The sequence below is a fragment of the Alligator mississippiensis genome, chromosome 4, assembly GCF_030867095.1.
Source record: "Alligator mississippiensis isolate rAllMis1 chromosome 4, rAllMis1, whole genome shotgun sequence".
Taxonomy (NCBI): domain Eukaryota; kingdom Metazoa; phylum Chordata; order Crocodylia; family Alligatoridae; genus Alligator; species Alligator mississippiensis.
The window spans coordinates 168,667,774-168,683,941 of record NC_081827.1 but is presented as its reverse complement, the minus strand read 5'-3'; the positions used below and the strand labels follow the sequence as shown (position 1 = coordinate 168,683,941).

The 16,168-nt window shown below is 45.3% G+C and overlaps 1 protein-coding gene across 6 annotated transcripts; it reads left to right on the top strand.

Annotated features, from left to right (window-relative positions):
* The first annotated feature begins 2,045 nt into the window (after positions 1-2,045).
* Positions 2,046-16,129, top strand: PHOSPHO1 (phosphoethanolamine/phosphocholine phosphatase 1). Of its 6 annotated transcripts, none has more exons than XM_059727040.1 (5): positions 2,047-2,184; positions 4,644-4,730; positions 5,242-5,344; positions 9,764-9,883; positions 11,572-16,129. In XM_059727040.1, the coding sequence occupies exons 4-5, from the start codon at positions 9,839-9,841 to the stop codon at positions 12,331-12,333; spliced, it is 807 nt and encodes a 268-aa protein (XP_059583023.1). In that variant the 5' UTR covers positions 2,047-2,184; positions 4,644-4,730; positions 5,242-5,344; positions 9,764-9,838; the 3' UTR covers positions 12,334-16,129. The 6 variants fall into 6 exon arrangements, with proteins under 6 accessions (XP_019338157.1, XP_059583023.1, XP_019338153.1 ...); XM_059727041.1 differs by lacking the exon at positions 2,047-2,184 and adding an exon at positions 2,276-2,580; XM_019482608.2 differs by lacking the exon at positions 4,644-4,730.
* Positions 16,130-16,168: the final 39 nt, after the last annotated feature.

The following is a 16,168-nucleotide window of genomic DNA, read 5'->3' as shown; positions in this document are numbered from 1 at the left end:
TGTCTACACAAAAGTCCCCAATGTTGATTCTGTCCATGGAACTTGAACTAGCCTTAACAAATATGGGAAGTTTGATGCTCAGTTTGGAAAGTTTACACAAAGTTAGTGTGTGTTGGAATCAAGCCTCACACAGCCACTTTGCATAAAGTTTGCCAGCCTTAGTACAGTAACTCTACCCAAGTAGCAGGGTTCATAGGGACTTATGCTGTTTTGGGGATCCTTACGAATTTTGTTTGGGCTGTTACATTCTTAAATGTTTAATTAAAAATCAGATTGCTAGAGTTAGGTCAGAGAGAGAATGTGTGTGTGTTTGTTTTTTATGTCGCTGATCCAGCTATCCTCTCACCACACCTTCTGTTTTTAGGCTTTGAACAAGCTTCTCTTTTATCATTGAAGTCCAGATACAAATTACAGAGTCCTGCAAAACCGAAGATACTACTTAGGCACCGCCTAAAGAACAGTTGAGAATATTTTAGGATGTGGACAGGCTCGTTTAATGGGTCTTCAGTTGTATATGACTCATTTGGAAAAGTACCCTGTAATCCTCTGTTCTGTGGCAGAACTGAGATCTAAAGTTAGTCTTTAACACCAGGCTATTCTCTAGCTGTGAGCAAATTATTTAACCAGAAAGAGTATATTTTTGTCCCTGTGGTCTCTAATTCTCCTGTGCATTTGTCAATGAGAAATGTTTTACTGTCATTTTAGAAGTTTGAACAGAAAAAGAAATCGGTTTAATCCCAAGAGAGAAATACAGTATGTCCAGTGAATCTCACTGACTTCTGCTTTTCATGTTTGGCTACCTTTTATAGGGAATGTGTGTGTGTGGTGGTAGTCCTAGTAAATAATATATGAAAAAAAAAACCATGTAGCTCCTGTTTGTGGCCTCAAAGATGACACCAATGCCAGTATCTCATTCAGTACAGCACCAAAAGTCACATCTATGTTCTTGATAAGGAAGAGCTCAAGTAAATATATCCTCTTATCCAAATTGGCTCTTTTTTTTTCTTAGGAAAGCTTTTGCATGTCTGATCTAGTCTATAATGTGCAAATGTACACTGCCTTCTTTCCATTTTCCCATCTTCCAGGCCAGTAGCAAGGCTAAAGTTTCTTTTCAACCTCAGGTGATAAATATTTATTGTATCCTTTAACTTTTTCTGGATAGCACAGCCCAGGGGAAATGAGCAGCCTTGACTGGAGCAGCCTATTTGGGAACAGATAAAAAAACACAACTGGGAGACAGAGCTCTTTCAAGACTTTAGCACTGAGATGCAGTGATGGATTCAAGGGCATGTACTCAATCCTCTCAGCTGCTAATAAACTTACTAACCTTCCATTTAAAAAAAACAACAACCTGAACATAGGTGAGCAGAAGGACATGCAGCACTGGTAAGAAACAGGGTGAGATTTTGGAAGGCTAGTGAGCAGATTTTGTGGTGTGCTGCTTTGCAGGAGTGAAAGCACTAGTTCCTGCATGCCAAGATGTGCTAGTGGGGTGTGTGTGTGTGTGTAGCTGTGTCACTCATACTGAGTGGCTGAGTTGCACAGTCATACATTGTATGGGTGCCTGTGTGATGCACTGTGTGCGTGGCTGTCACTTGTACAGTGTGTGTGTGTGGGGGGGGTGTCACCCTCAGACACTAGCTGTCACTACTGAGTAGCTAAGATGTATGCTGTTATTCTCTGTGTGCGTGTGTGCCTGTGAGACTTGCACTGTGTGTGGGGGGGGTGTCACACTCGGACAATGTAGTTGTGTCACTGTCACACTGAGTGGCTGAGATGTATGCTGTCACACCTGTGTTTGTGTCTGTGAGATGCACTGTGTGGCTCACACCCGTGTGTGTCCTTTCCCAAGCACACGCGGGCAGGCTCCCTGGCCCCGAGCAGCGCCTTGTCTGTGGGGGGCGGCGGACCGGGAGCCCCCCCCCCCCCTCCGGCTTGCCCGGGGGGGGGGGGGGGGTTGCTCCTCCGCTGCGGTCTCCGGTTCCCCTTGATCTGCGCCGGCGCCGCTGCCATTGGCTGCCGGGCGCTGACGTGCGGGGACTGCAGTTGTCCCGTGGAGCCGCGCCGGCTCCGCTCCCGGCTCTTTAAAGGGCCCCGGATCCGGGGCAGCCGCGGAGCCGCCGCAGGAGCCCGATGACCCCGGGCACCCGCGGGACCTGAGCCGGCTCGGACCGGGCAGCGCACGTGAGTCCGCGGCGCGGGCAGGCGGGAGGTGCGGGGGCATCTCGGGCGCGGCGGGCCGGGGCAGAGGGGACTGGTGCCGCAAGGGCTCGAAGGTGGAGGCAGGAGCCGTCCTGCCGGGGGGGCAGCCCAGCCCTCCGACCCCCGCGGGGGGGCTGCCCGGCCGCCGGCAGGGTCTGGGCGCGCTCCCGGCTCTCCGCGAGGCTGGATTCGCTTCTCGTCCCTCTTCCTACCACCAGCACCCACGGTGCCCTTGCCCAGCTCCCCAGGGTCCCACCTGGCCACGCCGGGGGCTCCTTTCTGGCTCTGCGTCCAGCTACTCTTTCCTTCCCGTCTCCCCATTGCCTGCTGTCCCTGGTAAGAAACTGCAGCCAAATTAAGGTCTTCCTTCAACCTGAGGTAAGGAAAGGACCCACGGTTTACTCCCTTTTGGGCACCATAAATAGAGCATATTAGCAAGCGGCTGTATTAAGGGAGCGTGCAACACAGACTTTTGTGCACAAGTTTTCTTTTATTTCATCCCCTGCAGCCCTTCCCCCACCTCCTCCCTCCCCCCGCGCACATGCACCTTGTTTGTTCATCCATGGGGCTTTCTGGGTCAGGCATTTCTGTGGGACTCCCACAAACCAGCTACCATCTGGCCTGGTTTTTATGAACGTTAATAGGTATTTCAAGCTGTACCAGATCTTTGAGAGGGAGACTAGCGAAGCATAGGCTATATTTAGCGGCTATAAATTAAAATCCATCTTGGCAATTGAGACACGAAATAATAATAATTAAAAATCACAACTGAGAAAGGAAGGTTATTTTGCTGTATGTGGGCAAACGTGTTTTTAAATCGCCTTACAGATAGCATTGTCCCTGAAGGGCAAGGAACATGCCACTAAAAATTGAACCAACTTGACATATGCCTTCGTTTCCCTGGGAGGCATCTACCACATTCTGCCAAGAAATAAGCAGTATTAGACTTGATGGTAAATCAAAAATGCTGCCATCTTCCTTGTCTTGGTATTTTTTGGTTGTTTTTTGTTGCTGTTTTTTAAAAAAACAAACAAACCCTGGTCTTGATTTTAATATTTTGGTGACTTACTATGTGAGAGACATAAAAATCTAACACAATTACAAGCTGAGTTGACCTAGAGCTGCAGCAAAGCTGTTTAACCCTCCAGCACTTGTCAGACAGTATCTGCATTTGAGGATAGGTTTGGGGTTTTATTTCGCTGTTGAGCTAGACTACGTGAAAATGCCATTCCTGGTGAACCTGGGACATGATGTTTAAGTCTTATTATAAAGGACCAAAGTACAACTAAATGAAATAATGTCCAAGATTTTCAAATGAGGGCATTCATTCCTTGTAGATTAAGTAAAAAGTTTTTAGAGGTACCCCCATTTACTTCCCGTTTGACAATCCATCATTTAGGTGCTTTTCAAAAAATGACCTGCTCTCTTCAAACGTGCCACGCACTCCACTGCTTCTGCTATAGTTAATGGAAGCTGCTTGATATTCAGCCCTTGTGAAAATCAGACCTTTTACCAAAACTGGGAATTTCAAGTCCTGGAAGGACTTGAGAGCAGAAAGCCCATTGAGTTTCAGTGAGACTTGTATTCCAAGATCGTGTAGGTGCTTAAAAAAATCTAACCCTAGCTCCATGTTTACATACTTAACAGTATTTTAAATAAATAAAAAATGTGCTTCCTAGGCCCTGTGCTCATGACTCATACACTTAAAAGACACAGTGCCCACTTGAACAAAAAATCTGGATGGTCACTTTTTGAATCTCCCATCCAATGAAGCAGTCTAGTGAGTGGAAAGATGGGTTTTTTTGCTCTGTCTGGGGACTAGTAAATAGTCATCTTTCTCTTGATTTTGATCTTATTTGAGAAAGCAGCTGGCTTAACGGTAGATCAATAGCTGGTTCAGAATAAACAAGAGAAAAGTATGGCCTAACCACTAAAAGGATAGAAGAGCACTTCATAAGGCTAAAAGTCAAAACCTGACAAGGAGAGTATATGCATGAGAGAGGGAAGGAGCACTGTTTGAGAGCTCCTGAGACAGGAGACTTTTAGCAGGAAACATGTAATCTCCATCATCTCACATTCAACGCTTTAGATGGACTCAAATAACCTCGCTTCCCCCTCCCTTGAGCAAAGTCACTTGCAAGTTGGGAAATGAGAGAAAGTTGAATCAAGTTTGATCTTCAAGGACCCAATCCCTGCATTTCATAAGCAGTCAGAAAATTCCTGCTGACGTTAATGGGAGCTTTTGGTTCCCAAAGGACCTACAAGCTCTGATCCTGTCTCCCAATGTATAGGAGATGCAGGGTTTTGTTTATTCTTGCAGTATATTTTTATGACGTGAAGTAACCAAAATGCGAGAATAGATTGTACAAGAACAGCATGACTCAGAGCCCCAGGAAACAATTGCACTAAAGTTCAGCACTCTGTATTTTTTTTTCCCTCAGAAAAATGTTATGGCCTCCTATGATTCCAAAGTTCAGCGATTCAGGACTGAAATAAAGGGCTGATCTTACAAAGACATAAGCACATGAGTAAGCCCCATTCATGCTCTGTTTCATGTGATTCCTGCTAACCTGATCCTATAAAGATTTATGCATGAGAGATTTGCAACTGCTGCTTTGAATAGTTAGTCATGTGGTTAACCTGTTACAGGATTAAACCCCAAGTTAACACAAAACCCCCCCACACGATAGTACAGAATTCCTCCCGAATGTACTGTAACAGAGGTATATAGATAGTCTAGATAAGAAATACTGCTGACAAACCGATTTCTGTCACTCCTTCAAGACCAGAGGAACCTGTAGAAAGGTTGGAGATTACCCTCCTTTCTGCACTAAAGGAGGGGAAAAGTCAGGGTGTGGGTCTAAAAAAACTGCTGCCCTGTCCAAAAATGATCCTTCCTCTCTGGGAGACAGCCCCAACCCCACCCTTCCTTCCACTGTCTTGCATTGTGAGCTTTGTCCAAATAAATTTTGTTTTAAAAACAGTATTTCATGCAATTAATAAGCAAACTTCTGTTCTATTTTCTGTTTCAACATTCAGGCTTTGAATAATGTTAGGAAGTACGGCCACTTTTATTTTATTTTGGAGGGACTACTTTTTTTACAGAAGGTGGAAGAACATCCACACAGGAAGCAGCCCTTAGGTGAGTCACCACAACGTATAAATAGCTCTTCGGGAGAGCCTTTCCAAAGCTCCGTTCTTGTTAGAGCCAAAGAGTGGAACATCCTTAGGGGAAAGCTGGCAACATCTACTGAAGGCTTTTAATGGTTCTCACATATCGATCCAACGTGACATAGAGCAAGGTTCTTAGCGGGGCGTCGTCCAGCAAAACAAGGGAACAAACTGGCTTAATGGTTAGAATAGAGGACAGGAAGACTAGAGACTTGGGATTCTATTGTGTGGTCTTGGGCCAGTCATTTTTACCTCTACTTTCTTCTAACAGGGATAATATCCACTTGAGCTCATTGGTTAAAAATTGCAGGGCAAACACAGTCAGATACTCTTAGATGCTCATTCCAAAAGAAACCCTTGGAGTATGCTGATTATGGCCTCACGGACCTTCCTCATCTTTCTGTTTTTAACACTCTTGGTCTGTGTGACCAACAAGAACTAGCAGTGAGAGCCATCTGTGTAAATTCTGTTCCAACCAAAACTGTAGTTTTAAATTTCTCAGTTGTGGGAAAAGGTGGGGAGTCCAACAGTGATGGAGAAACATGATGTCTGGTTCAAGCACGCTGTCATCTGGGAAGTAATTGATAGCTGTGGACAGCACTCTTTCTCTCTCCCTTGTGGTTAACCCCTCCCAAAATCTGGTTGCTTAGCAAATCTAAAACCAACGGCTCACGTGCCACGTATGCCTGCTTTGTACATGTGGTATTGCTGATTCACCCACGGAACATTACACATGCTCCTTGGTTTACTGAATAGGTTAGTTTAGGAGAGAAAGAAGTGTGTCCTGTTACACTTCATTTTTCTCAGTGCTACTCTTCCTTACTGGTCAGGAGCTGATTCAGCTTCTGACATGGATACTACCAAGTACCATCACAGTTCATTACTAGGTGGGATGAGTGGATCACTCAAAAAATTGCATGACTACAACCCTTTCCTCCACCCATTTTGGAAAGAGTGTGCTCTCATTAAGGAATGGATGAGCAAAGTTATCAATACCCTGGGATATTAAAATGATGGTATCTAATTTTAATATAGCAGATTTTATCAGGCCGTTTTACAAAGACATTGAGTATTTGATGGGAAAAATGAGGCACAGGAATGGAGGAGTGACTTGTTCAAAGTCACCCAGAAGACTGGAGGCAGGAATAGAGTCCAGTGCTCTTACCATTAGACTTCCCTGCCTGTAACTCTTGCAAGGTTACACTTTATTCGTGCTTTCCTCCCCAACATCAAGAAGCTGCTGCTGGATTCTGTTAAAATATGGTACTGGGCATTTCTGAAATAGTGCTGGACAGAGACAGGAGAGGCATAGATCTTGTTGCTAGCATATGGAAGGGCAGTGTAATATACTCAGCAGCAAGCTGCCCAGTTAACTACACAATGATAATCCACCTTACATATTTTATAGAAATTGGCTAGGAGGTCACCCATTTATCCCTCCCCACATGACATCATTGCATATGATACATATGATGTTCTTGGATACACCCTGCTGGGAATATGAAGTGGCAATAAATCTGGACCTCTACTTTTTCTCTCAGAGACCTTCAGTCTGTTGGGTCAGCAGGAGTGAGGTCTAGCAGTTAGAGAAGAGGATATGGAAGTTATAGTATTGGAGTTTTATTTTAGGGTCTTCCAGTTTTGCTATCTGATGCTGGTCCAAACAGTTAGGTCAGATTTTCAAAGATGCCTAAAAGAGTTGGTTTTGCCTCTCACTGAAGCCCAGTAGAACTGGGCATCTGATGCCTTTAAGCACTTTTGGAAATACTAGCCTAATCGTATCTACCTCTCATTTGATCCTCTGTAAAATAAGGGATGACAGATGCACACTTCCACTGAGGTTGCATATCAAGACTGACTGATTCCCAAACACCTATTCATCAGAAGAAACAGGAGGTTTGCGCACATGTACATTTTCATTGTGTAGATTTTGTAAAGAGTAGCTGAAATTCTGTCATGGCCAGGAATTCCAAAGTAGCTCCACTGCACATAGTATGGCTAGGGGGAGGTGAAGCTGGAAGGCCAAGGAGAAGGGGCTGGGTTTTGGTTGTAGCCATGTTGGTCTAAGAACATAAATGTGTTTCTCTCATTTCTTGGAGCCTCAGAACAGCAGAGACTCCCTATGCCTGAAGAAGGGTGACTGCGCCTGAAAGCTTGCTGAGAACTTTTTTCCAACTACTCAGTTGGTTTAATAAAAAATATCACATCTACTCAAAGAAACTTTCCTGCCAAGGAGGAAAGGCAAAATGTTTCCCTGAGACGCAAACATCTTTCAGTGGACTCTGTAGATAATCCTGCTGTGGGATCCAGTTGGAGAACAGAATTCCAGACCCAATAATATTGATTTCTGATAAGGCAAAGAGTAAAAATGAAATGATCAGGTTATGTTGACCTATTCATGGATTTTTTCCTCTTCCATGAATAGACCAACAGTATGTAACAGTGCTTGACTCAAAGGCAGCACAGCTTTTTGAGATTCTCATGCACCAGACTTTAAATGTCTGTCTTAGATGTGATTAGGTTAAAAATATCTGAGGGCCTGATCCTTTACCCTTTACTGATTTGAGCCAATGCTGAAATATTAGGTCTAGGAGGGTATTTGAAAAGGCAGGTAAGTTTTTTGTTTGTTTGTTTTTGGTTTTCTTTGGGTTTTTTTGTTTTGGGTTTTTTTACCATATCAGTGTGGATTTCCCTGAGGTTTAGCATAATTAGTAGTTGTTTTCTGTTGGGACTTTTTAAGAACTAGCATACTTTCTCTGAGCTTCCACATTAGACTTAGACCAAAAGTTATTTTCCCTTCATAAAATTCTTAGCCTTGCAAAGACCATTACTGAAACTGCAAGTAGAATTTTGTGAATGGAAAGTTGATGCCAACTTCCACATAACAGCCAAGTGTGTATGAAAGTTATTTGTAAAGGGACACTGTCAACTTTACCATTAATTGTAAAGGAAAATATTATTTCCTTATCTCTGTTGCCATTAACACATCACTAAAACCAAGCCCATTTTATAAAATGCAGATGACTTTTTCATGTATCTGGTGTTTACTTGTTATGCTTGTGTCTTCTTGAACAATGAATATCATTATGGTTGATTTCATTTTGTTTCCTTTTGGAACATTTGAAACCTCAATGCTGTGACAAGGCAGCAATAGGCAACCTTTTCTGGCTGCGGGCCACAATGCCCCTTGCTACCCCCATGTCAGAGGTGCTAGGATCTGCCTTCAGCTGGTGCTTCTCCCCATAGCAGCATGGGAAGAACGCCTACAGCCAAAACTCCCCAAACAGCCTAATGCTGTCAAAGCTCCACACCTGTGGGTCAGATCCAATGGCTCTGTTGGCTGGATGCAGCCTGCAGGCCATAAATAACCAGCCCCTGCTTTAGGGAAATTAAAAAAAAAAAAAGAAAGAAAAGTCATGTGTTTCTGGGTATTATAATAGTTTATTCCTACCAACTTTTAGTTTGGGAATTTGATTTTTAGTTAACAACTTCCTTTTAAATTTATACATTGGATTTTTTCAGATAACTTTTGTGTTCCATGATTCTAGCAGGAACTAGTTCAAAACAGCAGATTTAAACTGACCCATGCTCCCCACCTCATTGAATTGAAATAGCCAAGATAGTAACGCCTGATTTTTCCCACAAGAGTTGACTCCAAGCTGAAATTCCTCCCGTTTTATCTGTCAGTCTCTCTGCTAAATTGTTGGGAGATTTTTCCAGCCATTCACCTGGCTTCAGTGGGAGCTTCCAGTCCTCAGCACAGGAAGTTCTGCGTAAGGTTTTAGTTGAAGCCTGTTTTTTGGAACCCTATTTAGTTAATGGCCACAAGAGGTCAGCAGAATCCAGGACAAAACAAATACGTTTCCTTGTCCAGAATGTTATGCTTGCTTGGTTATTCCCTTAGCCAGGGCTTCTTCAAACAGGGCAGTCACTTGGCATTTCTGCTCCACAGTAGCTCTTTTAAAAAATGACTCTACTGAAAAAGCAGGGGAGTTGCACCAAAATAAAATCACTTTTAATTTTTGGAATGGAGTATCTACACAGGGGAGGTATTCCACCATAGCTCTGTTATGCTGGCTCATTTCCTATAGGCAGGCCCTAAATCCTTGAAATTGGTAAGAGACATCAGTTGTATTTAGCAATCTTTCCCCGTCCATTCACCCCTTCCCATATACAGTAGTTCTTCCTCTCTTGTTCTTATTGCAGTGGGGAGTCAAATGTTTTAAGGTACATGGCCAGGCTTAAAAAAGGCTGGTGTGTTCTCTGTGTAGCAGAAAAGAGAAGTCATTTTATTTAGAATCAGAGAAATCTTGCAGCTACAACACAGTACCCATAGGTGACAGTGGAGAAGCTAAGTGATCGTTAACCAAATTACCCTTGTGGTTTACAGCAATGAGACCAACTCAAAGGGAGCCTTAAACGGTAACATCAGGAAAAGCGGTGTTTGGCGAGTGATGTGCTAAAAATGAAAAGGTGCTTTGAGGGTGTTGGGCTGCGATGCCTGTTTAAGGTTAGTGCAATTCTCACATGTTTTGACCTTTGCACATCGATGTCTCCTCTCTCTGACCTATGAAGCGGCTGTTGTTAATAAGTGCACCTGTGTTGGTACTGTGCAGTCATGCTGGGAATGATAGCTGCAAAGCTGTCTCAGCTGATCTGCTTTCTGTGCATATTCCAAGGCACTTCTACTAGCCTCTGGTGACAGAAATAGAGCCCTGCTCCTACAAACCTCTCCAGCCTGCCCCCTGTGTCCCTACAGAGCTTCAGTAAGGCCAATGGAAGTAAAGGGTTCTCCCTGCACTGAGGCACTTGCAGCATCAGGGCACTATTTTTCATTTGGCCCTTTAGGCACTGACAGACATGCAGCTACCCGCTCTAACTCATGGCACTTTACAGAAAGTACCATGCATTAAAACAATCCCACCCACCCAACAGCTGTTTGCTGTTGGAGGGGGGAGGGAGGCGCTGTCTGCCGGGGGGTGGGGGGGTCCAGTCTACTCACCCTGCTTCCAGGTCAGGCTGAATAAACCCCCAACACACAGCTCCCTCCCCCTCCCTTCCTGCAGACAGTGGCAGGGGCAGGGCTGAGCTACATCAGCCCAGCCCTGATAGTATACATTGATTGACAGAAGTTAACTAAGGCACTCTGCTTTGGACTGCCTTTATCTGATCCCTCATTAGGTGAGGGTTAATTTGTTGTGTGATCAGCCACTTTTAAAGTGCTCTGCAGCCTTGCATGTGTGTCATGGCACAACTGTAGAGCACTTTCAGGGGGCCGATCATGCAACAAATGTCGCTTCTGTCAGCGCCCTTGAGAGAAAACACAGCTCTGGGAAATGGAGGTGGGTTTTATCCTCCCTTACATGGCACCAGTGAAAATTTTAGCTACATTCAAATAGCAGGACCAGATGTTGCACACTTGTGCCAGCCTTTTCTGAAAGACCATAAGGGACTGCTCTTAGATAACTAAAGATAGAGTCCTCATCCACTGTAGCCTAATTCCAGTTGGGTACGGGTATCAACAGTTTGATGCCAACACAAAAATGGAAGGACTCAGGTGAATTGGACCTGAAATTTGAAGGAGGTGGATGCTGCCTCTGGGCAATTGAGAGCAGAATTGGACTTGCAGAATCACACCCCAGTGTAATCTTTGTGCCAAGAAGAATATAAAAAGCCCTGGGTGAGTCTCTAGATCTGGTAAATATAGGGGGACCCCATGCAACCCATTTCAGTTGTAACTAAGCACACTGACAGGGGCTCTTTGGGAAGCAAGCAAACATAGGTCACCTAGGAGGCCATTTTCAGAGCAAAAATCTTGCCCTATGGTTGCATTGTCTTAACTGGGTCCTCTTGTGACAATGCGGATAGCACATAGGTTAGTAGTGACCGTCTTGGCTGCAGTAATGTCCTAAATTAACAGGGGCAAAATTATCTCTTTACCAAAGGGATAAACTTCTTAAAGTCAAGGTTAAGATATCAGGAAGAGATTAAGTCCCTGCTACCTAGGACAAAGAGATAGAGAGAGAGGCGGACACCAGTGACTTATCTAAATAGCATTACTTTGCAGAGTTGCCAGCCTCTATTATCAGTCTCACTGTTGCATTTATTGTCCTTATAGCACCAGGGTGTTTGAAGTTGAAGTGCCTTCCCCCACCCTGTTCTTGAGTAATTTATGTATTCTGTTCTTTCAACTCGCAGGGCGTCAGCATGGCGGCCCCCAGGCCTGCAAAACACCTCCTCATCTTTGACTTCGATGAGACAATCGTCAACGAGAACAGTGATGACTCAGTCATAAGGGCTGCTCCGGGACAGGAGGTCCCAGAACACATCCGCCAAACCTTCCAGGAAGGCTTTTACAACGAATATATGCAGCGGGTCTTTGAATACATGGGAGACCAAGGGGTCAAGATGCTGGACTATAAGACGGTCTACGAAAACATCCCCCTATCACCTGGGATGCCGGAGCTTTTCCAGTTCCTCTCCAAGAATCAAGACCAGTTTGAGATCATTCTCATCTCTGATGCCAACATGTTTGGCATTGAATGTGCTTTGAGAGAGGCAGGCTGCTACTCTTTGTTCCGCAAAATCTTTAGCAATCCCTCTGGCTTTGACAAGAGGGGCTACCTCACCTTGGGGCCCTATCACTCTCACAAGTGCCTCCAATGCCCAGCAAACATGTGCAAGCGCAAAATCCTCACTGAATACCTGTCTGAGAGAGCCCAGGAAGGGGTGGAGTTTGAGAAGGCTTTCTATGTTGGGGATGGGGCCAATGACTTCTGTCCCTCCACGGCCCTGACTTCAACAGATGTTGCTTTCCCACGGAAAGGCTACCCCATGCACAAGATGTATCAGGAGATGGAGAAAAAGCAACCTGGAGTCTTCCAGGCCACTGTAGTTCCCTGGTACTCAGCTATGGAAGTTTGCCAGCATCTTCAGGAGTTCCTCAAGAAGAAATGCTGAGAAGGGCTCGTTGGTATTAAAAAAGAAAAAAAAAAGGCTCTTGCTGTCCTGGAGGCAGCACCAAGGAGCAGGCAGGAAAAAGAGGGAAGCTCTCAGAAGCATCTCATTCCTCAGTAGCTAAGCTGGTGCCATATCTAGCTTTGCAGAGTTGGACTCAGCTTCTGGAATTCTTATCCTCCCTCTGCTTTTTTATTTCTTTCTACGAAGTACTTTCTCTGGGTTCCCACTTCTCCCCTCCCCACGATCTTGACATGAGGTCTTCTCTATGCAGTTAGCAAATCCATGCAGAAGGACAGGCATGTTGGCAAATTTATTTTTGCTTTCACTTTGAATTCACTTAAAATTATTCTATTTAAAAAAAAAAAAAATTCACCAACCAACTTGTTCTCACAAGGGCCAAAGTGTATGCATGCTTCCATTAGCTCCAAAATAGAGGTCACCTGACCCACAACTCTATCAAAATAGTTGGGATTGCCTACAGCGTTACTCTTTCATCATCATCTTTAATGCCTTTCTCTACATGCCCCCTAGATGAAACTGAAAGCTGCTTACAGTTGGCTGAGTATTGACCCAATAATTCCTGAGGGGTCCTTGCCTCTTCAGGAGGACAGTGGAAATCTCATCTAGTGCAGCTTATGCTGCTGATATCTTATTGTGAGCACTCTCCCCCTGGGCTTGGGTTGCCACCAGCCTACCCCAAACCCTCCATTCATTGGCCTCTGTAGGAGGAGGGCGTGGACATGGGATTTGGTTCAGGCTGTGGGGTTTGGAGGACACTATTCATTTAAGTTTCCACTTGGAGGTTGTTCACTGGAACACATTCCTAAGCAGACAAGAGTTTTGTAAGGAGAAATGTGAGTTAAGCATTTAAATTGCCTCTTGAAAACCTTCCTCTTCCAGTTCCCATTCTCAAGCCTTTCCCTCAGAGTAGCACAAGCTGCGCATGGAGCCCTTAGATTAAAACCCTGTGCCTGCATTTTACTTTCATTTCTGGGATCACTTTCGTCTCCAGAGCCAAGACTACCCTGATTGTCTCACAAGACACACTCTTCTATAGTTATATTAAGCACAACACCAAGTGGCCCACCTCCAAAGGCTTTGAGCCAGAGCTGTTTTCCAGAGCAGATGCTCCTCATCTGCATTCACTTTCCTGGTATCAGGTCACATCCAGGCCTACACTTGATCCCAGAAATGTGTTTGCTGAGCTTGCCTGAGTGCTGTCCTGCCTGAATTGCACTTCAACAGCCATCCTTTACAGCAGTTCAGCAAAGGCGGTTTGAGATCTACAGCTGACAAGAGATCTGTCTACATAAGCTAAGTGCTGGTTCCTGTGGGTGTTGGAGCAGCAGTTCTCTGTGTCATAGACAAATCACAACATCCTTGTTGTTATAGCAGGGCTGAGCCAGCTTCCTGGCCTGATTCTGATCCTGAGAGGTGCTGAAACTCCCATTGATATCAGTTGGAGGTATGGTGCTTAGTGCCCCTTTGGGGTTAGGCTGCTAGAGGATAAAAACCTCTCTCCACTTCCCATTCCAGAGTCCTGTCCCAGGCAATTGCAGTATTAATTGTCCCCTGTGATTGCACTCTGCAGGGGTACCCACTCTGTTTGCCACCCTCTTATTCTGGCTTTTCCTGGGCTGATTGCAGCATTAACTGCCCCCAATGGTGGCATCTACAGGGATGACTGCAGTCCGTCTACTCCAAAGTATTTCCCTCCTGCAGTTGCTCTGCACAGTAAGAAATTAACCAAAGCAGCCCCAGCTTTTGCTCTCCCACCTTTTGTGGGTCCCCCACCTCTACCATTTGTTCTTTCTCTTCTGCTCCGTCCAGTCATGTGGAACTGAAAGCCATGGACATTTTAGAAACTCCATATTGATGCTGGGTGCAACATGTATGTTTGGAATTTCATGCATGTTATGGTGGACATTTAAATGACTTTTTTTCCTCTTGTCCCTCATTATCTTAAATATATATACATATTTATATATATATAACTATCCATATATATGTGTGTGTGTGTGTGTGTGTGTGTATGCATCAGGGAGCATACAACTATTGTGGTTTCACTTTCTCAGCTTGCCCTCATGGCTGCTGAAAGCGCAGGGTTGTGGCTTGCAGATAAAACCTTCCAGCCTGTGAGCCCTCCCCATGAAACCAGTGATCTTTGAACAGGGGTGTGTGTGTGTGTGTGTTTCTCTGCAGGGACACAACATCTCAGCCTCGCTGAGCTTCCCTGTGGAGCAGCTGCTAACATGTCTCTGAGTTACAGACAATAGAGGGCAGTAAGTGATCTGGGAGTTTTGTCTGATGGGACAGCTGAGCTGGGTTCATTACTTGCAACTGAGACAGAGAAACCTGCAATTTGTTGGTGTGAAGTGAAAAGGGGGAGGTGGAAGTGAACCACCAGGTTCTACAGATAAAAACCAGAATAAAATAGGTTTAGGGAAAGCCCCTGTAGCATACAGTGTCAGCTGTGATGGGTGTACCACTGCACACTAGGCCTGTGCAAAGCAGCTAGTATTTGCTTCAGGTTCGGATTTGGCCGATTTGGGGGACAGTGATTTGATTCGGTGATTCGAAAAGCTGTCTTGAATTGATCTGGCCACTGCCAAATAGGCCAAATCTCCAAATCTGATAGGCCTCATCCTCCGCCCGCTCTCCCAGCCCAGTCAATGGCTGCCCTGCCTGGCCCTAGCTCCCAGCTCTTAAAAAAGACCCGTAGTCACCAGCTGCTATCAGGTGGGGGGCAATCCCTGCTGCCCCCCACTGCCCTGGGGTGTGTGGGGAGCTCTGCCACAAGCCCCCAGGAGCCCAGAGGCCACTGCAACGATCAGTGAATGGGGCCTTTTTTTTAAAAAGCACCGGGAGCTGGGGCGGGTGGGGCAGCCATGGGGGTGCGGGGAGAGCGGGCAGGGGTCGGGGGGAGCTGGGGGAGCAGGCAGGGGATGGAAAGCCAAATCTCCTAATCGGATTAGCACCTGAAGCTTCGCACAGCCCTACTGCACACGTGTGAATGTTGGGATTGCAAGCCAGTGACATAGGTGTGGTTGAGCAGTCTACATGGGACCTGGGCTCCTGCCCCTTTGGGCTTCTTCATGAGTATGGCCTGAGGGAGGGGAGCCAGATCCACCTGGGCCTTCTTCCTGGCTTACCATGACTTTATCCTCCTTACTAAATCTCAGCTGGCTCATCCTCCTGTGAAATGGGTTTACTACAGAAGTGTAATGGTGAATGGAAGGGCATGGGTGTGTGTTTGCAGTGGGACCTGTTTGCCTACATTAGGTGCTAAAGGGACAGTTTGGGATTGTAACTGCTCCCTGCATCCACTGGCTTTCCCTGTAGAATCCGACTCCGTGGGATGATGATCAATCCGAAATCTACCCCACAGCCACCCAGCTGTCATCAAGGGGGCTGAGTGCCTTACTTGACTGAGGAGAAGGGAAAGCATTACAGGTTACATTTATGATGTAACTGGTCATCTGTAATCTGGATGGATTTTCCTGTTGTCAAATCAGCCACAGCTTGCACTTTCCTTTGTTTTTCTTCCACATCCCTAGTTTTTGTAGCAGACATCTTGTTAATTTCTCATTTGCTTATGGACCATGGATGCAAATAAAACAGGACCATGGGGAAGCAACTGTATAGGGCTGTGCTTATGAGTAATGGCTTTGGCAGCAGATGAAACAGCTGGCTATTTAGAAGGCTACTTCATCTTTTGGGGTGGAGGTAATGGATAGTGCCTCTGTGTTACACTTGACTGCAATCTGAGGACATACATGGTCCAAAATAATCATCATTTGTGTGTCTGTCCACTCTATTCTACATGATGATATTG

Excerpts from the sequence above, each read along its gene's own strand:
- PHOSPHO1 (XM_019482612.2), top strand. The coding sequence starts at position 9,839 with ATGAAAAGGTGCTTTGAGGGTGTTGGGCTGCGATGCCTGTTTAAG. Across the intron at positions 9,884-11,571 it reads GGCTGCGATGCCTGTTTAAG|GGCGTCAGCATGGCGGCCCC; the intron begins GTTAGTGCAATT and ends TTCAACTCGCAG.